This window comes from Capsicum annuum, chromosome 1 (genome assembly GCF_002878395.1).
Source record: "Capsicum annuum cultivar UCD-10X-F1 chromosome 1, UCD10Xv1.1, whole genome shotgun sequence".
Taxonomy (NCBI): Eukaryota; Viridiplantae; Streptophyta; class Magnoliopsida; order Solanales; family Solanaceae; genus Capsicum; species Capsicum annuum.
In genome coordinates this window covers 116,248,689-116,276,310 of record NC_061111.1, presented here as the reverse complement: position 1 = coordinate 116,276,310, position 27,622 = coordinate 116,248,689, and the positions used below count along the sequence as shown (strand labels likewise).

At 34.8% G+C, this 27,622-nt stretch overlaps 1 protein-coding gene across 18 annotated transcripts; it reads right to left on the bottom strand.

Annotated features, from left to right (window-relative positions):
• On the bottom strand, positions 1-26,741 carry LOC107876660 (SPX and EXS domain-containing protein 1). Of its 18 annotated transcripts, XR_007052408.1 has the most exons (16): positions 26,001-26,157; positions 24,756-24,879; positions 24,516-24,646; positions 23,966-24,004; positions 23,769-23,861; positions 23,567-23,683; positions 14,451-14,546; positions 13,833-13,946; positions 13,386-13,439; positions 13,238-13,285; positions 13,063-13,146; positions 1,887-2,037; positions 1,072-1,237; positions 899-949; positions 685-754; positions 394-477 (listed from the first exon to the last, which is right to left on the bottom strand). XR_007052408.1 is itself a non-coding variant. In XM_016723537.2 (15 exons), the coding sequence occupies exons 2-15, from the start codon at positions 24,820-24,822 to the stop codon at positions 220-222; spliced, it is 1,488 nt and encodes a 495-aa protein (XP_016579023.1). In that variant the 5' UTR covers positions 24,823-24,879; positions 26,566-26,741; the 3' UTR covers positions 1-219. The 18 variants fall into 18 exon arrangements, 17 of the variants coding, with proteins under 17 accessions (XP_016579023.1, XP_016579042.1, XP_016579021.1 ...); XM_016723537.2 differs by lacking the exons at positions 899-949; positions 26,001-26,157 and adding an exon at positions 26,566-26,741 and having other exon boundaries at positions 1-477; XM_016723556.2 differs by lacking the exons at positions 899-949; positions 26,001-26,157 and adding an exon at positions 26,480-26,728 and having other exon boundaries at positions 1-477; positions 24,756-24,872.
• Positions 26,742-27,622: the final 881 nt, after the last annotated feature.

Below are 27,622 nucleotides of genomic sequence, written 5' to 3'. Positions count from 1 at the left end.
TTGAACCTCATGAACATAGATCAGAAGTTCATTTAGTGATCGAGGGTGTTCAAAATTATCCTTGAGGCTGGGAGTTCAAATTACATTTTTATTTTTTGAACTTCTTTCATGAAAATTTTGAATCTGCCACTATACGGCATCCTACGCTATTGACAAGAAATAGATCTTATTTGCAAATTTGGGAAAAATGGATATGAGAATGTAGTGTTAGGCAGCAAGCTATACATTGTGACCATTGGAGTTGAGCAATTCTTCTTCTTTGGGGACATCAGCCATGGAGAATACTTGACTATTCGATTTGGTGCTTATATTATTCCACGCATTTTCGACACGGAAGAAAGCCCACTGGAAACGACGGAAGATCTCTAGAGCCGTTATCGCGAACACTGTGAGGTAATTATGTCTGAGATGGGCGGACAGCTTGTATGTCCATGTGCATCGCAATATTAGGTTGCTTCCGATCACCCAAAAGTACACCTGCGGATGACCAAATAAATTTGCCAATTACTATTACACCAACAACATATCCAATGTATTCCACCAAAGCGGGGTCAGGAGAGGGTAGAGTTTACGCAATCCTTACCTCTACCCTCAAGGGCAAGGTAGAGACGTTGTTCCCGATAGACCACAATAATTTGCCAATTACTAGTAGTAAAAATAATGAAAGGATAGAGATAGGCTTACCCATTTGCGTTCATACAACAAATGTGATAAAATGTGTGGCCTGGTAAACTTGAAAATCCGAGTGAAACAACTAGAAAGGAAGAAAACTTCGAGTTAACAATTAATCAGCAAACTGCAAAAGAGAGTTACATTCTTGGACTGGGGAGCAGGCAGCAAGCATCCGCAATTGGCAGAAGTACCCGTTCATAAACAGTAATAATTGAAAGAAACATACCAGTTGGGCAAATATAGCAAACCACACGTACAGCTTTATGCATGTATCAATCTTTGTGGTTGTTGTGTATCGAACACAGAAGAAATATAAGCATTTACGTGGTAAAAGTTAAGTTTGATTAAGATAAAACCTTACAAATTAGCTACATCATCAGTTATGAAAAATTCACTCACCTTAAGTCCCAATCTCTGGTCAGATCCCAGTAAAATGAATAGAGACAGTTCACAACAGCCGAGAGAAGCCACAAAGGCCTATAAAGGTTAACCCAGTTGTCAGGGACTACATGATACTTAAGGGCTGACAGAAATATCACTGGTACTGCTGTTGAGTATTTTAAAGCTGAAATTAAATATCAATGAAATTAAGTTAAATACAGCCCAGAATTAAAATATGGATCATACTATTCAAAACCCATGAACACCTTCTCTCTACGTCCCACAACAATTTCAGCACACAATAGCAGACTAGCTCCTCGCGCTTTTATCGTGCTTCTAACATCACATAAAATGTATTCAATTCAACAGAAGGAAACTGTCCTCATTTGGAGATAAATACCAATTAGAAGGTCTAAGACGACCCAGAAAGCACTTGATCATATCATGATCTAATTTGTAAGCCTACTCAGGTCTTGAGTATTTACTTGTAAGAACTGAATTCTTTGTTTTCTAATGGATAGGAGCAATTCCACAAAAAAGAATTCAGTCAATTTTTTCTCACATTGAACCATTCCTCTATCATATATGTGTGTGTAAAAGACAGGTACCATATATATATCATATGGATATGTGGATCCATTTGGTTCTTTCTATTCTTGCTCAAGCTGGAAAAGTCTGAATATCATATTCTATTTAATGAGAATGAGAATTACAGTGAGGAATCTGAAAGCAAGATGTACTAAAAGTTTAACCACTGCCCATTTTACTATTAGTATAACGTATGCATCTCAACAAATAAAGCAAAGGAAAATGCAAAGATATTGGAAATTTACCATTGAACAAGGTAGTCCTATCTCTAATATCCTTGTATTGCCGAAGACATTGAAACAGACGAAAAAGATAAGGCAATACAAGAACTATAGGAATAGCAACAGAGTGACTGCCACAAACAGAGTCAGCTTCAAACCATGCAATAGTAGCAACCTGCATATGCATGATATTGATTTTTCAGATAATGCTAAGAATTCAAACAAAATCTCATTGGTATGAGTGTGGAGCGGGTTTATGCGGGTTTAAAGATGATGTGGTGCGGTGCGGTGCGATTTTAAAATTTGCGGGTTGCACCGCACCATTGCCACCCCTAAAAATATAATAGGCTACCTCCTAACAACAACAACAACAACAACAAACCCAGTGTATTCCCACCTAGTGGGGTCTGGGGGGGGTAAGATGTACGCAGTCCATACCTCTACCTCTAAAGAAGTAGAAAGGCTGTTTCCGATAGACCCCCGGCTCAAGGCACGAGATACCACACAAACACATAGTAAAGCACAGAAGCAGATTACATAACATAAATACGGCACCCATAAGTAATATAAAACAGAGGAAAGCAGAGGCAAGCACACAGATTCGTAATAAAACATGGAACACGGAACACGGAATCATAACAGGAATAAAACCCCCACCGAGTAATTCCCTACACTAGCGACCCAAACTGGCCCTAGTCCTCTGCCCTAATTCGCGTCCTCCAGACCTTCCTATCTAGGATCATGTCCTCGGTGAGCTGTAACTGCTCCATGTCCCGCCTAATCACCTCACCCCAGTACTTCTTCAGCCTACCCCTACCCCGCCTAAAATCATCCAACGCTAGCCTCTCGCACCTACGGACCGGGGCATCCATGTCCCTCCTCTTCACGTGTCCGAACCATCTCAATCGGGCTTCCCGCATCTTGCACTCCACTGAAGTCACACCAACCTTCTCCCAGATAGTCTCATTCCGAACTCTATCCCCTCTAGTCAGCCCACACATCCAGCGTAACATCCGCATTTCTGCCACCTTCATTTTTTGGATGTGGGAGTTCTTAACTGGCCAACACTCCGCTCCATACAACAAAGCCGGACAGACTACCACCCTGTAGAATTTGCCTTTAAGCTTGGGCGGCACCTTCTTATCACACAGCACCCCCGACGCGAGCTTCCACTTCATCCATCCCGCCCCAATACGGTGCGAGACATCCTCGTCAATCTCACCGTTACTCTGGATCACGGACCCAAGATACTTGAAATTTTCCCTCTTACATACCCTGTGCTTCCAGCTTCACTACTACCTCATTCTCCCGCCTCACTTCATTAAACTTACATTCCACATACTCTGTCTTGCTTCTGCTCACCCTGAACCCTTTAGACTCAAGAGTTTGCCTCCACACCTCTAATATGTCATTCACACCCCCTCGAGTCTCATCTATCAGAACTACATCGTCTGCAAAAAGCATACACCACGGCACCTCCCCTTGAATACGCCGCGTCAACACATCCATCACCAACGCAAACAAAAAGGGACTAAGAGTAGATCCCTGGTGCAATCCTGTCAGGACAGTGAAATGCTCTGAGTCTCCTCCCGCCGTCCTCACCTGGGTTTTCGCTCCATCATACATATCCTTAATTGCTCTGATATATGCCAGCGGTACTCCACTCACCTCCAAGCATCTCCACAGCACCTCCCTGGGGACTTTGTCGTAAGCCTTCTCCAGGTCGATAAACACCATGTGCAGATCCTTCTTCCTTTCCCTATACTGTTCCACCAACCTCCGTACCAGGTGGATTGCCTCCGTCGTCGAGCGGCCGGACATAAATCCTAACTGATTTTTCGAAATAGACACTATCCGTCTCAGCCTCACCTCGACCACTCTCTCCCAGATCTTCATAGAGTGACTCAATAACTTAATCCCCCTATAGTTATTGCAACTCTGAATGTCTCCCTTATTCTTATAGAGAGGGATCATGGTACTCCACCTCCAAGCCTCGGGCATCTTTGCCGTCCTGAAGATTTCATTAAACAATCCAGTCAACCACCTTACACCAGCCTCTCCAACGAACTTCCAAAACTCCACCGGTATCTTATCCGGCCCCGTCGCCCTACCCCTTCGCATCCTGCGAACAGCCTGTCTAACCTCTTCTACCTTAAAACGTCTACAATAGCTAAAATCCCGACACTCCTCTGAGTGCTCCAGTTCCCCTAACACAATAGCTCTATCCCCTTCGTCATTCAAGAGCCTATGAAAGTACGACTGCCATCTATTCTTAATGTGGCCGTCCTCCACCAACACTCTACCGTCCTTCCCCTTAATGCACCTCACCTGATCGAGGTCACGACCCTTCCTCTCCCTAGCCTTAGCGAGTCTAAACAACTTTTTCTCCCCTCCTCTCCCCTGTAACCCTGCATACAAGCTCTCAAAAGCGGCCGTCTTAGCTGCCGTGACTGCTGACTTAGCCTCCTTCCTCGCTAGCTTGTACTCTTTCCTGTTTACCCGCTTCTCCTCTTCGTCCTTACTCTCCACCAACTTAGCATACTCCCCTTTCTTGGTCCCCACTTTCTTTTCCACCTCTTCATTCCACCACCAATCCCCCCGATGGTGCCCGGCCCGGCCCCTAGAAACACCCAACACCTCACTTGCATTCTCCCTGATGCACCTTGCCGCCCTGTCCCACATACTATCCACGTCCCCCCTACACTCCCACACCCCCATTCCCGCCAACCTCTCCCCTATCTCCCACGCATTCACTGGCGTCAGGCCGCCCCACTTAATTCTAGGTCTACACTCCTTACTCCTCCTCTTTCTATTCTTCTTTATACCCAAATCCATAACCAAGAGCCTATGCTGGGTCGAAAGATTCTCACTCGGGATGACTTTACAGTCCTTACACAACGCTCTATCTCCTTTCCTAAGCAACAAAAAGTCAATCTGGGTCCTGGCTATCGCGCTTCCAATAGGTATTTCTTTTACCACGAATCCAGTCTATCTATTTATTAAATTTGGTTAATAATGGATTACTTATGCATGAAATATAATACGGGATTATTATAAGGTGTAAGATAGATAATAAAGGGATCGTTGTGCAATTAATAATCAATACATAATAGTAGGGCAATGAAAAACAATACATGGATTCTTGTGTACGGATTGGGACAACAAAGTGAAAAATTAGTTTTGCCTCCCAGGACTATTTTTTCTTTACAACTTTGACTCGTGGCAAAATTTTGTCATAAACTAATCTAGCTTTTGAAATAAACATAACTATGAAAGAGTGATGACATTATTCAAACATATGACCCATACATGTTAATTTATGCAAGAAGGAAACAGAGTTTCAATTACATGCCCACATTTCGACAAAGCGTTAGGAAAACAAATACCAGAAAAATATATTGAACATAATATGATAACAAATTAGGCTCTAACTTTCTAAAAACCTAACCAAATTAAAAAGTAACTGTCGAATAATCTGCTCCATCAACGAGCTGGCAGATTTGATTATAATTTGCTCCACAAATGAGTTGGATATGATTGCAATCTACTGCTGTAAATATGAGATTAATATATTGTTATTCTACGAAATAGATTAGAGAAAATCCCTTGATTCAAGTATCTCCTAGGAATTAGGGATTGATTAGATCATTTTGATCTTCTTGTTCACCTATAAATATTGTAAGACTCTATGAATAAAACTATACTTTTGGAGTATCTAAACTTTCATGGTATCAGAGCAGAACTTTTTCCCCTCAATATCCCATGGTCAAAACAACTTTTCATGGAGAACATCTTTCTGGAACATCAAAAGAAGACAAAATGTCTTCTCTGGAAGTGACGACACAAAATCTGATGACTCAAGAAGGCAATGTTTCTCACATGCCCTTCCAGTTAACTTCTCAATGATTAAACGAGAAGAACTATCTAGATTGGGTACAATCAGTAAAGCTTGCAATGGACGGTAGTGGAAAGTTGGGACATCTGATCGGGGAGATGAAAAAGCTAGAAGTAGGAGATCCAAAGATGACCACCTGGAGATCAGAGAATTCACTCGTGATTGTCTGGTTAATAAATTCCATGGAGCCAGTCATACATAAGCCTTATATTTTTTTAGCACCTGGAGTTCAGAGAATTCACTCGTGATTATCTGGTTAATAAATTCCATGGAACCAGTCATACATAAGCCTTATATTTTTTACCCACTGCTAAAGATGTGTGGGAAGTCGTTAGGGAGGCATATTCTGATGTAGAAAATGTCTCCCAAATTTTAAGTTAAAAATAAAACTATGGCAAGTTAAGCAGGGTGAGAAAGAAGTCACTGCTTATTATAATGAAATAGTGTCTTTGTGGCAGGAGTTAAACCAGTGTTACAATGATGAATGGACGTGTTCTGTGAGCAAATAAAAATAAAGAAAATGAGAGAGTTTACCTTTTTTAGCAGGATTAAACCAAGAGTTTAATAAGGTCAAGTCACGAATCATAGGAAAAGATTCTCTAACTCTCATTTCATGAAATCTTTTCTAAAGTTAAACGAGAGGAAACTAGGAGGAAGGTCATGTTAAAACCTGATTTAAACGTTGATCTAAAACCTATATAGACTCTTCAGCCCTTATAACAATGAAAAATGAAGATAACAAAAAGAAAAGGTCATGGTGCGATCATTGCAAGAAACACTGGCGCATTCGTGAAATATGTTGGAAGATTCATGGGAAACCACCAAACTGAAAGAAGAAGGGAGTTGATTATTGTGGCTTTCAACATCAATATGATCAGCCATCCAAACAACTCATTTTGATCGGGGACAGCAACCTTCTCCAAAAACATCTCCATTTAACTGGAAATTCTTCACAAGCTCCTACAATCCCATAATTTCGTCCAAATGCACCAAATTTTTCTACTCGTCTTGTTCTTTTGCTAAAACAAGTGTACCATCCATTTTTCTTAGTGCCAAATCCAACCAAAAACATTTTTGGATCATAAATTCAAGAGCTATTGGTCACATGATTGGAAGTTCCCATTTTTTCTCTACTTATACTCCTTGTGCAGGAAATAATAAAGTCGAGATAGTTGATGGTTCCTTCTCTACAATTACTGGAAAGGGAACTGTTAAACTATCACCTTCCCACACACTTCATGATATTCTTCATGTTTCAAAACTCCCTTGTAATTTGGTTTCTGTCAGCAAATTAACATCTTCTCTAAATTGTCGTGCAATTTTTTACTCTGATTTGTGTGAATTTCAATAAAAGGTCTCAAGAAAGATATTGGCAATGTTAGAAATCTGGAGGCCTTTATTTTCTTGACAACAGAAACAACTCTCTACAACTGAATCCTATTTGTTTGAATTCTATTTTTGTTTTGAATAAAGTCATGCTTTGGCACTATTAGCTTGGACATCCAAGTTTATTTTATTTAAGACATTTGTTACCTCAGTTATTTAGAAATAAAATTTTCCCTTGTTCCAATGTGAATTCTGTGAAACGGCTAAGCATCACCGATCCTTTTTCCCCTCTCAATTAATATCAAGTTTCAAAGCCTTTTATGATGATTCATAGTGATGTTTGGGGACCATCTAAAATTTCAACAATGTCTGAAAATAGTGGTTTGTAACTTTTATTGACGACCATACTAGACTAAGTTGGGTCTTCTTATTGAAGGACAAATCTGAGGTTAAAAATATATGTAGGACTTTCTATGTCATGGTGGAAACACAGTTTAATGAGAAAATCAAGATTTTTCGATGTGACAATGGTCGTGAATACTTTAATGAACAATTCGGAAGTTTTTCTAGAAAAACTGGGGTAGTACACCAAAGCTCTTGTCCAGATACACCTCAACAAAATGGCATCACAGAAAGAAAGAATAGGCACCTTTTAGAGATAACGAAGGCTTTAATGTTTACTAGTAAATTTCCATGGTAACTTTGTGAAAAGGCTATCTTAACTGCTACTTATCTTATTAATAGGATGTCATCTCGTCCTCTCATATTCAAAACACCGTTTGACGTTTTCAAAGAGAGTTTTCCTAATTCTAGGTTAACCGCAGATCTACCTTTGAAAGTTTTTGGGTGCACAACATTTGATCATGTTCACAATTGCAATAAACTTGAACTGCGGGCTAAGAAATGTGTTTTTGTGGGATATGTTTCCAAGTCAAAAGGGATACAAGTGTTATGATCCACGTGCTAGGAGGATAATTGTCACAATGGATCTAACATTCTTTGATTTCCAACTCTATTTTACTACTCATCTTCAACGGGAGTATCACGTAGGTGATGATTTCCCTTTTTGCAATATTGAGGAAACTAGACATCAAACAAATGATGAGGAGCTAGGAATTATAATAAATACTGATGTTAGGGATCTAGGAGAAGATATAAAGAAGTGTGATTCAAATGATGGAAAGGACGGTAATACGAGAGATGATAGGACCTAAATGACTTAAATGATAAAAACACTAATGTTGAATTTGTAGAGCCTTCAAATGACAAAAATAAAAATGAAAACAGAGAACAAACAAAAGAAATACAGGTGTACTCGAGAAGGAACTGAACTCAAGACAAAAAGAATGAAGATTCTCAACACGACCAAAAGTTAGTTCTGCAAGACCTTACTAGAATTCGAGGAAGTCTTCCAACTGAGTCTATTTCTAATTCCTTCCCTGATCTAGACCTACCTATTGCAAAATGCAAAGGTGTTAGAAATGCCCATAAATATCCTATTTCTATGTTTGTGTCCTATAAAAAGTTGTCTCCTAGTTATTCAGCCTTTTACTACACAACTTTCTGGTATAGAGATTCCAAAAACTGTGCAGGATGCTCTACGAGTTCCCGAGTGGAAGGAGGCTATATTGGAGGAATTGCGAGCTCTTGAAAAAAATGAGATATGGGAGTTGCTGGATCTACCCAGGGAAAGAAACTAGTGGACTGCAAATGGGTGTGCACCACCAAATTCAATCAGAATGATCGTTGGAGAGGTATACGACCGCCTAATAACTAAGGGATTCACACAGACATATGGCATTGACTATCTTGAGACTTTTGCTCTAGTAGCTAAGCTAAACTCAATAAGCACTCTGTTGACAATCGCGGTAAACCTTGAATGGTCGCTTCAACGATTGGACGTGAAGAATGCTTTCTTGAATGGGCAACTAAATGAAGAAGTCTACATGGATTCCCCACCAGGTTTTGAAGAGAAATACAAGTCAAAAATATGCAGACTTAAAAGATCTCTTTACAGTCCAAAACAGTCTCCAGGAGTTTGGTTCGAAAGATTTACTCAATTGGTGAAGAAGCAAGGACATAAATAAGAACAAGCAGATCACACAATGTTTACTCGATAATCACTAGAAGGAAAAATAGCACTTCTTATAGTGTATGTCGATGATATCATCCTCAACGGAGATGATGTGGTTGAAATAGAAAAACTAAAGGACTGTCTATCCTCAGAATTTGAGATAAGGACTTAGGCCCACTGAAGTATTTTCTCGGCATGGAGGTCGCACGATTGAAGAAAGGAATTATAGTGCCACAAAGGATGTTCTTGATTTGTTAAAAGAAACACGAATGAGTGGATGTAGACCAGCTGAAACTCCTATTGACCCAAATCTAAAGTTTGTAAAGGAAGGAAAATTGATTGATAGGGGCCAATATCAGAGATTGGTAGGCAAGTTTATTTACTTATCACATACTAGACCTGATATTTCCTTTGTTGTGAGCCTAGTTAGTAAATTCATGCATTCTCCATTCTCCACTAGAAGAACACCAAGAAGTTGTGTATCGAATCCTAAGGATCTAAAGAGTTCTCCTGGAGAGGGTTGTTCTTCAAAAAGAATGAGCAAAGAAGTGTTAAGGCTTATACAGATGTAGACTGGGTTGGTTCATCAATCAATATTTGATCTACATGTGGATATTGTATATTTGTTTTGGGAAATTTAGTGACACAGAGGAATAAGAAGCAAAACATGGTGACTCGAAGTAGTGTCGAGGTTGAGTATCGATCCATGGCATATGGAATTTGTGAAATGTTGTGGCTCAAGAGATTTTTGGAAGAACTAAGAAAACCTATGAGTTTTCCAATGAGGTTGCATTGTGACAATAAGGATGTCATAAGCATTGCCCATAATCTAGTTCAACATGACAAAACAAAACATGTTAAAGTGGACAAACACTTCATTCAAGAGAAGATTGAAAATGAAAGTGTGTGCATCCTTTTTGTTCCAACAACTGAACAAGCTTCAGACATTTTCACAAAAGGACTTTTTAGAAATACTTTTGAGTCCTTTGTGAGCAAGTTAGGCATGTTCGATATTTATATGCCAACTTGAGGGGAAGTGTCGAATGAGTTGGCAGATTTAGTCATAATCTGCTCCACCAATGAGTTGGCAAAGTTGGCGTTTCTTTATTTGTGTTTGAAGTTTCTGGTTCGTGGGTGTTAAGTGATGTCTATGTTTTTTGTTAGATAATTTTTTTAGTAGTATCTGGTGGTTGTTGTATTACTCTGTGGATACTGGTGTTAGTTTCTTTTACATACTGTACTAGTCTATACGCATTTATGTCTTGTGATTTGCTATACTGTTATCGGTCCTAAGCCGGGGGTCTATCGGAAACAACCTCTCTACTTCTTCAGAGGTAGTGGTATGGTCTGCTTACACTCTAATCTCTCTAAACCCCACTATGCGGGAATACACTGGGTATATTGTTGTTGTTGAATTTCATTTATTTGTCAAAAAGTTCACAAAGGTATACTCTTCTATTTAAAATTTCTAAAACATTGTGAAGTTTTTTCATGTATCTTACATTCGATATCTAATCAAAATGATATAAATTAAAATAAAGAGAGACGTAGTTTATAGGAGGATGTGTAAATACAAATATATATTCCATAAAAGATAAAAACGTGAAATTAGTTTTGGTCACACATTTAATTACATAAAGTAACTATTACTATATTATAGTAAAATAATAAAAAATATTCATAAATATTGGATATGTGTTTATCTATCAAACACAATAAGTGATTCCTCCAAAATTCCAAAACTTCATATGATATGTATCATCACAAAATTTACACATAATTTATGAAAACATCATTATTTACTAATCACCTGTTAAAATTATTTTAAACAACTTATTTGAAAGGTAATATTAACTAGCTCATGTTAAATTACTACAATATATGGCATGTTAACTTTTGTTAATTCTTTAATTCTCTTTATATGAGGTAGTAAATTTCCTCATCAGGAAGACAAATCACTTTAAAGAATTCCTCGCTTACTATATTAAATTGGTCTCCTATTTTTGACGTATATAAGAAAAGACATAAAACCAATCCTTTGACATTATGATTCATTAAAAAATTCATCTAGTGGGTCCTCATTTTCATTTGTTAAACACTTTCGTTTGTTAAACACCCATCAAACGAATTTAAATGTATTTAAAATCAATTTATGTATGGATTAGGATCCTTTATTGCTTTCTATGATTCAATAGAAAATGTTAATAAATAAATATTTATAATTTTAATCTATTCTCTAGTATAATTTTTAAATAAAGTAAAAACAGAAAAACATTATAATTAGTTGTTTAATGTAAGAGAATGTTTTTAACCTGGTGTTAAAATAAGCATTAGAGTATATGGTATTTTAATGTTAATTATGAAAATTTAAATAAGTTGTAAGCTATTACCTAATTTTATAAAAATAAGAATCTATATTTTATTATATAGTGTGATTTCTACTTACATTTCCTATTGTGTTTATTCAAAAATAGTACTGATCATTTTTTTTTAAAAGCTAATTAAATAGATATAAATATATTTAAAAATATATTTAAAATTATAATATTGGGCCCATAAACGGGCCCTTCATTATCTAGTTGAAGATGCTAATGAATGATTACTTGGCGGCCCCAAAGATTAAGAAGATGAACTAGTGTATAAAGAAGGTGATCTTAATTGGGATATTGTTGCTATGGTAGCTGGAGCTGATGATGATAATGTCTATGGTCTTAGGAGAAAGTCTTCAAGCTCACCTTCAAGGTCAAGGTCACTTGACAAGGGAAAAGCTACAAGTTCAAGTCAGACTCGGACCCTAGTTGATGAAGAATCTGAGGAGGAAGAAAATGAGGGAAAATATAATGAAATGCATGTTGGAATTGAAGATTATGCAAATCTTGAAAAAGAATAAACTTAAGAGTTTATTGCTTGTTTTATGGATATTGGATTGTTGAGTCATTCAAGTTCTAGACTTTTAGTATCTATCCACTATCTATTTTTAATTCTTGACTTGAAATATTTCCTAATATATTAGTGTTATTGAAATTTTGATCATTTATATATTATTTTAATTTTTTCTATTAATTGTCGCGGCAGCGGTAAGCTTGCTTACCGTGGTGTGCCAGGGTCGGGGGTTCGAAACGCCCCTCCAGCGAAGCTGGGGTGAGGGCGCGTAGGTCAGACCCGGAGTGGTCCCCCCCCTCCCCGACACCTACGGAGTAGGTATGAACCGGGTCGTCCCCAATTGTCGCGGCACTTTCAAAAGGCGATTGCCTCGCCATGGAGGGCCTTGTTGCCTTTCGCCATCCAGAACACTGGAGGAAATCCCTTGATTCATGTATCTCCTAGGAATTAGGGATTGATTAGATCATTTTGATCTTCTTGTTCACCTATAAATATTGTAAAACTCTATGAATAAAACTATAGTTTTGCAGTATCTACACTTTCAGTAACCATATTTAAGCAATGATATAGAAGGGCATTCCATTCATTTCCAAGGCTTTATGCACTTTTAACTTTTAATCAAAATGTTTATGCACCGATTATTAATCAGAAATTAATAATACCAAGTCTCCCTAGGACTTAATTAATATGAATCTAGTGTAGAGCTTGTTGTCCACATAAAGCATGTTTCTAAGCACAAAATGTCAAACTACCAAAGGTCTCTGATTTGGACTCATATCTGAGTACCAGGCACACCACCCAGAGGCATAGTGAATGTTTTGGTTTTAGACATAGATATTTGGAAAGAGATTACTTGGTGCATCTTGTATATGGTATTATTGGATGTGTTGATTTCGATTGTATCTTGTCCTTTTATTATTCCTTGTCTAAATTATTTTATTTTGAGTCGGGGGTCTATCGAAAACAGCCTCTCCTTCTCACATCTCACATCTGAGGTAGTGGTATGGACTGCATACACTTACCCTCCACCGACTCCACTTGGTGGGAATATACTGGGTATATTGTTGTTGTTGTATATTTGGAAAGAGAGTGATATATCCACAATTCTGCATGCAAGTAGCATTCAAATAATAAATTACAACACTCTCTCAGTCATCTTTATTCACTCCGAAAGAGAACACAAAGAAAGTAACTAACCTGACGATGAACCATTCTACAAACTGAACGCTCCAAATCTGAAAATACCTGTGCATTAGGAATAGCATTAGCAATGCCAGGGAAACGAGTTTTCTCTCCTGTAATTTCCTTTGCTTTTTTCTGTTAGGGGAAAGAAGAGCTTGTCTACCTTTGACATAGAAGTTAATATATCAGCCAGGAAGAAGTCAGGAAAAGCTATTGCCTGCATTCACACCCAAAAAGAACCAAATTAAAATTTTAGTGACTTCAGGAAGCTTTATATCTGATCCACATGATGAATGATATTTTATTAGTCTTGTAGAACTATTTCCTGAAATTGAGAACTGAGATTAAGCTACACACAGAAAAGAATATACTTGGATCAGGAATTCTTTGTAAGTATTAGACGCCTAAAATTACCTAACTGTTCGAAAACCATGCTAAATAAACAATTTAACAAAGCAAAGAAATAAGTAGATTGCCTCACTTTTAGGCAAACAAAGAAATAGAATTCCATCACATTCATTTATTTTACAACTCGGAGAGTTGAAAATGTTTTTTGATTTACATGACCAGCACGCTTCTTGTTATAAACATTCAAGTAGTGCAAACTTGCCTGAAGGGGGAAAACAATCCTCCAAAGTGTTCTTAACAAGAAGTAGCGAGATGATAAATAGAAAATATCAAAGGGAAATATCAGAGCCATGGCGAAAGCAGCATATAGGATCACCTGCAATTGCATGAAATTCATTAACATACCATAAAACAATCACATTTATGGAACATCAGTGAGTCTTAACTTGTACTTCAACAAAAGTAAAGTAAATAACTAAAAAAATATGTGTCTTTCTACCAACTAATAAAAGTGTAGTTACTAGTAAAATCAGTATATTTTCAAGAACTTTCAAGAATATGATGTGGAATAAACAATTCTTGACGCCAACTCCATGTATGTAAGGGGTCAATTAGAACTTTGCGTTCTCAATAAGATTAAAAAAACTTGAACATATAATGCAAGTGATTAAAACTTTAGCATTTTTATGACTAAACTAAGGAACTTAAGAAGCCAAACACTTTCTAGCTGAATATCAGAAGTAATGGTTTCTCGTCCCTTGTTATAAATATATCAAAGCTTCTTTTGTTTAAAAGTTAGTACAATTAGCTCAAATACATACAAGTTAGATTAGCAAAAGCAAAGCACATCATTCAAATGGTGAAGAAGCATCTATTACACTGGTTGAGATGCAGCAAACGAAACTTCTCCGTGTGAGTAGAGATAGAGATAGGCAGTCATGCTAGTTGGCACGATGACGGTCATCCAGGTAGCACACTGCAATATAAACCGAATTTGGATAAATTTCTGCTGTGCATCTTCAAATAGATAATGCAGAATATGAATAAAAAAGTCTAACAGCCAAAGCCAGTTCCTATTGAAGTTAAGCAGTTTGATGCAGTTATCTATATCTATCTATATCTACAAATACAATATATTAAAAGTGGGAAGACCCTTAAAAAAGTGATTTGAACTTTTTGCGCTTCATTAAAACTCATCTTTAGACAAAACTGTCTTTTCACTATATTTTTAAATGTATTATTTAATTAATTTTTATTATATTAACTAGACTTTCTAAAATATATGAACTCCTAAAATATATGGTAGGAGAATTATTAATTTTTTTATTTTTCTATCAGACTTCCTGAAATATATGAGACTCCTAATTAAAATAAATGATAAAAGTGTAAAGAATTAAAAGTTTCGGCAGAAAGAACATCAACGGCCAAGGTAAAGGGTATTTCTTCTTTCATAAACCATCACTGTACATATTTCCTTTATAAATCACATTAATGTTTTAAATTCAATATTACAAGGAATAGTTTGGAAGAGATGTAAAATATAAATGAAATGGTAAGATAGAAGATTCGTCCCTTAAAATACAAGTAATGTTGAAGGTAAACATTAGAACAAAGATCTTCAGGCAACATTGCGTTCATTTAAGGTGCGTAGCAGAAACAAGATTTTAGGTTTCATAAACGCAGGTTTGAATGGCTAAAATTGTCTTTTCACTAATTTTCTTTAATTATTATATTATATTTATTAAAATAAAGACGTCATAAAGTATATGGTAACAAAAAAAAATACATAGTACAATAAATCGAAAAATTTTAAAGTACATGTAATATTTTTGGTAAACAAATCCCGATAGGAATTTTAAAATTAACATAGGAATCCTAATATTGTGTAGTAATTATTTTTATTTAGGACACTCTATTTATATATATATATATATATACGGACTAAAAAATATTAGCATCCCCAAAAATCATTGATGAGGTCGGCTTCTTAATTTATTTTTCTCGCACTTTTCTTTTTTCTTGAAAACAAGATTTGTTTGTATATGTTGAGTTTATATTGATGATGGTTTAATTTTTTGAATTCGTTGTAAACTGTTAAAAATCAACATATGATTGGATTTATTTAATGTATTATGTTATTCATAGTGATTATGCAGGAATTTTATTTTCCTTGACGGTTGTCACTTATATTTAAAGTAAGTATTCTCCATAAAATTCCGATATATTAGTGTATTAACTATGCTATTCATCTTGATTTATTGATGTATTATATTAATCATCGTGATTATGTAGGAACTATATAAAAAAAGTTTTTCGCATGATTTTTTTTATTATTTTTTTTTGTGTCTTATTTCATTTATGTGACAATTTTTTCAAATTATTTATAAATTTTAATAGTGCATCTACACGTCTATAAAAAATTTTATCAATAGGTGAAAAGAGTTATAGAAATCTCGCTAAAATCATGTTTCACAATCTTTTCTTTTGAGATTATGTTAATGTGATTAATGATGTGGTTATTTTCTTAAGTTTTTATAGATTAGATAATGTTGACCCATATACAAACAACGTCCTTTGTTTTGGTATAACAGTGATTTGTTGTCTTTTTGGTGTAGGAGGTGATATTATTGAAGAAAAATTTGGATGAATTAGATATTTTTTTGGCAAAGGTGTATACCTTTATTTTCTTTTCTATTGTACTTCTATACTCTACCTTTTCTAGATCTCACTTAGTGGGAAAACGTTGAATTGGATAGGCTGCTATTGTTGTCGTTGTAGTAATTGAAATTATTGTTCAACAAATCTTTAGCTAGGTCCATGACGTATTTTTTTCAATATGTATAAACATTTAAAAAGATCAAATTATTTTTGATTTATCAATTCTTCTTTCGTCTATTTTAAAATTTCTATAAAAGGAGTTATTTTCAAATTCTTCTTCCATCGACTTTGTGTAGTTTTGAACTGACAAATGAATATTCGGTCGGGCTTCATGAAACCTTTTTGTCAAGGTTACATTTATTCATATTATTCTAATATCTCTATTATCGTTTCGTTTTATTGTAGTTAATTTCTGTCATGTTACTATCCGCTATTTTTAATTATCATGTCTTTATCGTTGTAATATAATAAGTGTCCCACGCATATGAAAGTCTTGGTTATTTTTCGTTGTTTTTTAGTTTTTTTATTTCATGGTGTGGATTTGAAGAAGACAATAGTAATTCTTACGCCAACACAAGTTGCTTATCTTCAATATAATGTAGCCTAGATTGTCTTCTTTGCATAGAAAACTTTGCTTGATCTCAAGCACTTTGCTTGTACTTAATAGTATGAGGTACACACATAACATTTGTTCTTTTATAAATAATTATTATAGTTGACACATTATATATGCGCAAATTACGTACATAAAAAAGAAAGACAAGTCTAGAAGGAAAATAGACAAACTATGACATCATTGTGGCTTATTGTATTTGGTTTCAACAATTGAACCGACAAACTTCAATAAGCAATACTATACTATGCATGCACAAGAAGTCATTCTTAATAATTGAGAAAGTCTTGAAAGACGCTGACCTATGAAACAAACAGATTTCACTATTATTTATTACAATTACAATTAATTTTCCTTGTGTTATGAACATGATGATTATTACTCTCATTCATGTGTTCCTACTGCTTTATTTTTCTGTCATCAAAGTAAGTAGAGACAATATATGGAAAGATTGTGTACGTGAAGGTTTTCTTATAAGTACATGGAAAAGGTTGTATGCCTGAAGTACACCTAAAACAAATGAAAAGAGTCCTAAAACATATTGAAACTTTTGGATTGTGTACATAACAACACAGCCTTAAATAGAGCTTTTCTTCTTTGAAAAAAATAGCAATAATAATTTGAGAAGAAACATAATATTGATTTCAAGAATGCTACAAGTAACTTTTCTTTATTTGAATTTAAATAAAATTCTACTTAGGTTTAAAGAAATCACATCTATACAAGGATTTAAATATTGAACGTGGTCAACCTCATTAGACTTATGGACATATTGACAATTAGAAGGTATATATATATACTTCATCGCAGCTTCCGTAAAATTTCTAAAAGCAAATCATAGTTTTTACAAAATTTATTTTTCTATATATAATTTTATTTATTAACACGGAGCATTAATGTATTATTGAGTATATCAATTTATTTAGAATAACCATTAAGATATATTTAGGTGAAATTGGTCTCCATAGAATAATTTTTGCAACTTTTTAGATTCTCTATAATTTGATCATCATGACAAAATCAAACTAATGATTCATGTGTATTCATTTAATATTAAAAAAAACTCAAAACCAAATATAATAGAAAGCATAATAGATTTTACCCAAAAAAGAAAGGAAAGCATTATAGAAGATTTATAATTTATTTAATCATATATTTTATAATATTTTAATTTAATTTAATATAAAGGTAAAATGTTAATTTAATTTTTCACTGTGGTGTTTCTCACTTTTAGAATAAATATATAATTCCCCGAAATGCGCATTGCACGTTTTCAAAATGCTTCATATAAAATTTATATTGTAAATGATAAATTTTAGATAATATATATATATTATTGGGCTTTCTATGTGCTATAAAATAAAAATCAATCAAAACATACAAAATAAAAAGTAACAACGCTTTGTTTGAGGCTAGATAATTTTGCAAATATGATGTTACTTTAGTGACAATTATAGTACTTTAATGTATAATCTCTATCCCTAATCTTTAATCTCTAATTTCTATCTCTAATCTATTAAAAGTGTGAAAACATTTAGAAAAGTGAATCGAATTTTATTCCTTTCATTAAAAGATCTAATTTTAGATAAACTCGTCTTTTCATATTTTTCTTCAATTATTATATATTTAACATTAACTCCTAAATTATATGGGATCACGACTTTAAAATATATGGTAGAATTTTTTCTTATATTAAGAGTTCTAAAATATATGATAGAAGGTAACATGTTGAAAGTGCCGACCTTCTAAAGAAGGTTCCTTGTGGGGGGGAATAGGGGAGGGGTATGGGATGTTTGGTGTATCAATTGGCCAAGCAATCTTGCTATCAAGAGAGCGAAGAAATTCAAGGAGAAGAGTAGCTATGGAAGCTATAGCGGCGGCATCACGCTTGACTTCAGATTTGGCCATCCTCCTATGCAAGTATATTATTTTTTATTTTTATTTATTACTTAAGAGATTTGCGAGAATAAGTAGAAAAATAATTTTCAAAAATTGAAAGTATCTAATAGGAATACTTTAGGTAATTCTTTTCATAGCATATTATTTTTACCTTATAATAATAAAGATATTAATTTGTTGTCTTCTGACACTTTCTAACGACATAATGTTATCTTGGAAAGTTATTTAAGCTTCTTTTTTTTTTGCTCTATAGTCTTTGTAGTTTTTCTTAATTTAGTTTAAAGTTGTTTTTAATGCTTTTATATGAATTTGTAGGAATATATAAATTTTCATGTAAGTGTTTTTTGTATTTAATAAAATCATCAATTTATTTATTAATCAAAACATACTTTCTTTTATAATATCGAGGTGATTTTATAAAATTAAACTCATTGAAGCAAGGTACACGCGCAATATATATATATATATATTTATCTATACTACTAAAAGTGTGGAGAACCTTAGAAGTGTTGTTTGAAATTTTTTGTCCTTCATTAAAAGTCTCTGTTTTAGACAAATCATCTTTTTACTATTTTTCATATTTAAGAAGTGAATTAATTAAATATTTATAGTAAAACATTTCCTTATTAGAAGTCATCACTATTCATGACAACCAATACTTTTTTTATTAGTTTAAATTAATAAAATATTCATAGTAATTCTTTTTTTATTAGAAGTAATCAGAATTCATGAGAACTAATACTTTTTTCGTTAGTTTATAAATTCTAAATCAACTAAATTTGATCTTAAGGAGATTTTAAAATTTTAGATATAAATATAAAAACGTTCGAATAAGAAAAATTTAAGAAATATCAAATTTGAAAAGTTTTTAAGTACGTAAAAAATATGTAATTAACCAAAAGTCACACGTGCGGTTAAACTAGTATATTAAAATGTGTATAGATTCACAAAATATCTAGCTTTGTTAAGTTAAATATAGCGGAACAATATAGAGCATCCCACAGAAAATTATGTTGAATACTCCATCAGACAATTTCTACATAAAAGCTCTTTTGTATGTTGTTAATCAAGTGACTATGAAATTCTCTTCTTTCTTCTCTTTTCTGCTTTCACACGGTATCTAAGCATCTATGATGCTACTAAAACAAACATGATTTGACTGGAGGAGTAGTTAAATGTATTAGTTTGACCCGTTGTGGCCCCTTTTTCTACACAATACTCTTTCTACACATGCTCTATTAGCATAATAGCCTCTTATTTATACATAATATAAATTGAATTTGCAATTCTATTGCTTCTGCGCCACAGCCAACACAATTTTCCGTCTATCAAAATAAATAGTGCTTTACTTTCATCAATTTTCTTACTTACTCAATACACTATCCTCAAAAGTGTTCCACCAACAGCTAAGCACCTGGGGGGTTCTACGGGATCGGATAGAAGTCAAGTAGTACTCCAAATCATGGAGAGATGAGCCGTAGCTCAAGTCGTGGAAATGAAGACGCTCTAGGGATCACACCCGGTCCTTACGTCCACCGGTCTGCTTGGCTACACATCACACAACCATACACACACGAGAGTTTAAGCATCACAAATGCAAATTACCATACATCACCATTAACAACAATCATTTAGCACATTTTTAACACATAATTGCCTCAACACAAGTACTTAACACCTTATCAAATAAAGCAATCCACTTCCTATGTCCTTACTGGCCTCTATTCGTTGGGCATTCGGTTTCGACCCTTCCATGTTAAGAGATACCAATTGGGACCAACAAGCCCCAACTGTGACGATTGAGATACCAATTGGAATCGGCTAGATACCAATTGGACTCAACCCGAGGATACGACATTGAGATGGCACGATAGGGAGAAAGAAAGTGAGAGAGATTCAAAGATATCTTATAGCTTCCTACAAATTTGATGTGGAGGTCTACTCAACATTTGCTCTTGTACTAAGAGCCAGTAACCTGAGCTCTGATACCATCTTTGTCACAACCCAACCCACCGGATCGTGCCGGGCACCTACCTACGCTTACTCCAGATAGGAGAACCCTAAATATTCCACCATTAAACCAATGCGGAAGTTGCTACAATGTCCACTTAATCAATGTTGTCTATCATCTTAATAACAATTCAACAGTTCAAAAATGATTATTGAATTAATTCGTTCCATAACTTGTTTTAATTATATCAGATATGACAAATAGATGCAAAAACAACTACAAGTGACCCCAGAACCTAGTCTAAGCCGATACAACAGCACTAGACAAGGAATAGGTACGTCCATGGCACAACATCCATGTAGAATAGAAATAATAGGGATGTTGTTGAGCGATCGGCATCGCTGCTATAGAAACTCCAGCTACCTTGCACCATGGCTATACCCCCGAGTGTAAGTATAGTAAGTGTAGCATCAGTACAACCACACATACTGGTAAACATCATCGGCCGACCAAGATTAGAAACAAATAACATCAATAATAAATATGAAGAAATCATAACATCAAGTAAACTTCCGGGTTTAATCCAACTATAGAATCCTCAACATATCATTTTAGCATCTTTGTGACCTATCTCTGTGACCTACCTGTCATTTAACATTTTTCGTATATCTTTGTCCTTTGACTTAACATTTTCGTTTATCTTTCTTCTTTGACTACCAATTCCAACGTATACAGTTTTCCTCCCATACTGACTCGTTCTTATGGTACCTACAATTTTAATCAACATCCACCCAAGTCCTCTCGATATTCCTTATCACAAGATATCACAGTACCATATCCCATGAAAAATTAGAAACTACCAATCATATTTAACCATAACCGCCCCTCTCACGGGGTTGTAGAATCTCATCTCTAATCCGGTCCGCACAAGGGACTTAAAGTACATTCGTAAACCCTCTTTCACCATTTACCACAACAAGAACACGTACGAGAACATATAAGAAATAGAATTATATTCAAAACATACGAATGAATGCATGTATGCTAAATTAGAAACTACCAATCATATTTAACCATAACCGGCCCTCTCAAGGGGTTGTAGAATCTCATCTCTAACTCGGTCCGCACAAGGGACTTAACGTACATTCGTAAACCCTCTTTCACCATTTACCACAACAAGAACACGTATGAGAACATATAAGAAATAGAATTATATTCAAAACAAACGAATGAATGCATGTATGCAAGATGTGTACATTATATCTTACCCTTCTCAACCTCATCATCAACCTCATATCCATATCGGCGTGATTCCCGACCCATTATCGCAACATATCATATCCGTACCAACGTGGTACCCGACCATCATCACAATATATAATATTTGTACCGGCATTGATACCAAATCCATCATCACAACATATCATATCTGCACCGATGTGGCATCCGACCCATCATCACAACATATCATATTTGTACCGCCGTGGTACCCGACCCATCATCTCAACATATCACTACAATGCAAATGAAATGTCATGCAGTCATTATGTCACAAATTATGCTAGGGTGCAATGACAAATGACACTTCCACAAACCAAGCACAAAGTCAAGAAAGTCTAAGTACTACAGCAATCGTCCAACTTACATTGATCAGTAACCTTAGTTTATACATATATATCCCCGGTCATCACGTTTCATACCTCTTTACGGGTTGTCGTAGATAAGTTCATACTATCACACTTACTCTCCATCCATATCCCCAACCTCACATGTTTCACATTAATCTATAATCCTCCCTAACTATTTTAATAGGGATTCTATTCTTTACTTCACAAAATTACCCTTTTATGCTCATTCGTCAATCATCGAATTTGCTTGTGCTAATTACTAACCCTCAACTGGCCATACCTCACCTTTCAACCACTTCCCTTAGAGTAATTAGAACAATTAAGAAATTCAGAATTCATTGAGTCCCCTTATTTTCACTTTTTACTATTCCAAATTGTCTGACTCAATTTTCCACTATATTCAAGCCCTAAAATATATTATCTAGCACACTCACTCCATATTTCTATCCGTCTTTCATCACAATTAAGATATCAACATAGTGTACAATTATACAATCATATTTAGGCCTAACTGGATATCAAAGTGTTCACCCGTCCAACTCCGTGCCCGAAGGCCTAATGCATGAGATTATCGACATTACTACTAACATTAAATGCATCTATCCCAAGTCTAGTTGCTACAAAGTAAACCATAGCTTACCTCTTAGGCGAAACATATTGCTACGGAGAGGAGAGAGTTTTTCCGCGTGTGCTAGACATGTTCCCATGTCGGGTTCCCTCCGGTTGTGTCTCGAAACCGCTCTCATGAACCTTGGCCTTTGAAATCTCATAGTTGGGGAGATGGGATTTTTCAGATTGGTTTTGGAGGGAGGGGGTGACCTGGGGAAATAAAAAGAAAGAGGGTAATTAAAAATCCCTCGGCTGGGCTACTTCTTTTTACCACTGCAGCATTTATCCGACCACTGCAGTGGTTACCGACAGTCCGGCCAGTCCATTATTGGGCCTCTTGGCCCAATTCCCTTAGGCCCCGATTTTTCTTTCCGATTTAATTTTTTTTGGGTCCATTTTGAGCCTATTATTTAATGTAAATTATTTTCGGGGTGTTTTCACACGTAACGACGGTTTAGATCGTCACCGATTCATTTTAACATGAAACAGATAATGGTATCATGGAAGTGTTCTCAAAGAGCACCATAACACAATTAAGAAAAAGTTTAGCCTAAATGACAAAGCATTTTTAGCACCAAATGAGTTGCCTCACAGATGTATTCGATCCTAAGGATAAATAAAAGACATATATACTGTACCTTCCAAATCTCTCTGTGAGTGAGATGATTTCGATCGACATCAAAAATTCTAGCAAAGTCAACATTAGCCTGTGAAAAAACCCATAGGTTCATGCCCCAAAACCAAACCACTAAGGTCTGCAGCACCAAAAACCAAGAAAATACTGCTAAGAGGAAGTGATGCACAAACGCTGTTAGATGAGCTAGTGTGAAGACAACTAACCACAAGTAGCAAGGGATTGTAATAAAGAAAAGCCTCATACAGGAACAGATCACGGAGATTTAGGCTCATTCTCATGACTGAATCCCAGCTGATCTGCAAAATAACGGCAAATATTAATAGCAGATGCTAATAAATACATTCACAGGAAAGCAAATCCGTAAGTACTTAAAAGACAAATAAAAAGCCTTTTTACTGACCTTGCAACAACTAACACCCCAGATGAGAAAAAGAAACACCTGAACAGTAAAACGTACTTAGGCTCAAAAGAAATTTTGAATTTTCTTTGAAGAATGATAAAAATATTTGAAGAAGAGAAAAAAAAAAAAGGAAATAAGGACACAGAGTCATCATGTCATGCTTAAAAGTTAAACCTGAAGAAATGATAAAGGCAAATCGAAATTGACGTTTTGAACAGGATAGAACAACTCTGCCATCATTCATCAAGTTACCTATTGGGGATTATCACAATTCTACTTTATGCTGAATACAGCCCTCTTGTATGATTTGAAGGTAACTGAAAGACTCAGCCCCACATTTTATGTTTCATGTAATTACCAAAGTCATCCACTAAAGTTTAGAAGTTGGACATTGGTGTCATAGCTCACACTAGGAATTCTATCAGCATTCCTAATCTATTCTCCTAAAACAAGATTAAGTAAGAAACAAAAGAAGTCGAACAAACAATGAAAATATTTGATCCTTAAGAATGAACATTTCATGTTTTAATACTATGACAGAAATCCAAACCTTAAGTCTCCATAGCAAAACAGGAGATGGGGCCGTAGTGCTCGATGGTATGCTCACACCCTTCATCTCATTGGCCTCTAGACCATGCAAAAGGGCTTCTTCTTCAAAACCACTACCAGGTTCAAATGCACCTAATAATAGGTTACAACTATGGTAAGTCTAATAGCTTCATAACCAGTGAGGAAAATGAAAACAGAAGGCAAGGATCAAATACACATCAATGGGACAATCCTGTCTTACCAAAATCAGAAACAACCGCCCAGCTTCCAGATTTCCGCAGATGTGGACTGCTGGCGGAAGCATCCATAAGACTTCCAATAATAGGTTGAAGTAGTGCACAGATTGAGTACGTTCAACCTGAAACCTACAAGTAGAAGAAATAATTATGCAATTCAATGGGTTGTTATAGAATGGACTTCTGAAATAAATGTCCATTAAGGACTTGCGCAAGGAATATGCAATCTCAAGAACATTCTCAGAATGACCAACCACTAAGAAGTCGATGCCAATACATGCAATGGCCATTTTGTGCCGATATACTGCTAGGGACACACTGAAAATCTAGTGTAAAACCGACTTATTGTGTTTTCACCAAATGCAGGAGTATAAGTAGAGCTCTACCAACATACACACTAACCCTCAACATAGAGAACAAAATCCGACGTAACTAATTAAAAGATGTGAATATCTACAACTTGACCTGTTAGATGACGAACAAAACTTAAATGTGTATCCTAACAGGATAAAAAAGAGAATAAATAGACATAGACGAGAAAGAATGCATCAAATTGTGTTTGAGAAAAAACTACCCTCCTATTTGAGAAACCATACTTCAAATTCAAGAGAGTGGGTTCCATTACATCACTAGCTTTCCTTCATTCTTAGCATACTAATACTCGATTATTGCATTGCGTTCTAGTTCACTAACACACTTTTAGTCCATAATTGAGGCCATGAACAATGATGATAATAAGTTTTGATAGCATCCTAAGGAGCTCGCAGGCACATGGGAAGCTACTAAGGAGTCACCTTGACCTCCAATGATGAGGTTTTTTATGATAGAGAGTCGGCAGCACTACTAATGAAGACCAAGAAATGTGTTTTGCGTAAAGATGAGGTAAAAGTTTTTAAAATATCTATGATACAGAGCCTTACCCTCCATATAAGAGGCTTTTTCCATGACTCAAACCCCAACCTCCTAGTCACCTAACAGCAACTTTACTAGTTACGCCAAGGTTCCCTTCCAAAAATTCCATCTTGGGTTTTAAAATGAAGAAACAAAATGAGCAAAAAAAAACAAATATATGCTTCAAATCAGTTGCACAATATGCAGTAAGAATCGCACCAAGATTATCCATTACCGGCAAAATTCTAATTTGGGCTCCAAAACTAAGAACCAAAAAGAGAGTAAAAACACAAAAAAGACTAGCAAAATTCCAATTTGGGTTCCAAAATGAGAAACAAAAAGGAGTAACAACAGTATACCCAATGAACTGCCACAAAGTGAGATCCAAGAAAGATAGATTGTAGCATTATTTCCAATAGAACCCACCTCTATACAAAAACAGTCCAATAAATATGTAATGGAAGTAAAAGAAAACAACATACAATAATAAAAACAACGAATAGAAGCAACAATATATACTATTCTCTGTCTTATTTTATGTGTCACATAAAAGCAATTTAAGTTAAAATTCTCTTTTTACTGATAATTAAATAATGTATAACCACACAAATATTTGGAAATTATTTTTGACCACAAGTTTCAACTTCATTTTTTCTTAAAATGGGTGCCACATAAATTGAGATGAATTTAGTAATAAAAATAACAGATTTATAATAGCAAAACAAAACTGCAATCAAACTACACACAACAATAGAGAGACCAAAAGTTCCAATTTGTGTTCCAAAAGAGATTAAAAAAAAACAGACAAAAAAAAAAGTGACCTGAAGAGCAGTAATACGTTCATGAAAAGCTGCAAGAAGAGTACGTGGCAATAGTTTCATAGAATTCCCTTTCTTCTTCTTATGCTCAATTACTAGGACTCACCTGGAGGCAAAGATCAACACTGACATCAAAGAACAAGAGAAGAATGAAGACGTGCAAATGAAGAGACAGCTACACTTTGTAGGAATGTGCGCATATTTCTTAATTTGAACGTGCAAATGTGTCACTTTAGGACCCATTCAATGCCACTTAATTAAATTTACATTTCTGGCTTTCTGTTTTCGGCCTCTTTTGGCTCATTTTAAGACCTTTATTTCGATTGTTTTGATTATTCATTAAATTAAAAACTATGTGGCAATGACAAATGTAGATACAATTATAAAAACTAGTTACTAATAGCCCGTGCAAGGAACAGGCCCAACTAATATTTTTAAAAAAATTGTTATAATTATTTGATTTATATTATCTTTTAAAAATATATAATAATTTATTTTTAGATATTTTAAGCTATTAGTTATTGTAATTTATAATACTTTTTATGTAATTTTTAAATAATATATATCATTTCGTTGTTCAAACTTTTGTGGTACTGATAGTCAATTATATTTTTAAAATAATTTAAGTTGTTAAATTATTGTGATGTATAATATTTTTTTCTTCTATTCCAATTTAAGTGTCATAATGCTTATATGAAAATAATAATTAATTATGAGTGATGTAGTAAAGTTATTTGTCTTAATGACTCACAACAACTAATTAGAAGTGATATAACAAAATTACCACAAAACATACTTGTAAACTTTTTTGATTAACTTATTATTTTATATCTATTTTACCTTTTCTTTATCAAATATTATTAATTGACACAATGCTTAAATGCTTATAATAATTAATTAGAAGTGAAATAGTAAAATCACGGTTGAAACAGCGAAGCAAACATGTCTAATTAGAAGTGATATAACAAAATTACTATACAAAAATACTTGCGAAAAAAATTAAATGGATCTCATATAAAACATCAAGTAAATTTAACATTAATTATTATAATATTTTAATAATTAAATAACTTTATAATAATTTTTTAATAATTAATTAGAGATGACATAATAAAATTACGGAGGAAGCAGCTGATTAAGCAGGCAGGAGAAACAGTCATGTT

Coding starts and splice junctions, on each gene's coding strand:
- LOC107876660 (XM_016723537.2), bottom strand. CDS start 24,822: ATGGATGCTTCCGCCAGCAGTCCACATCTGCGGAAATCTGGAAGCTGG. Junction 24,647..24,755: donor GGCGGTTGTTTCTGATTTTG/GTAAGACAGGAT, acceptor ACCTATTATTAG/GTGCATTTGAACCTGGTAGT. Junction 478..684: donor TGTTGTATGAACGCAAATGG/GTAAGCCTATCT, acceptor GGTCATCCGCAG/GTGTACTTTTGGGTGATCGG.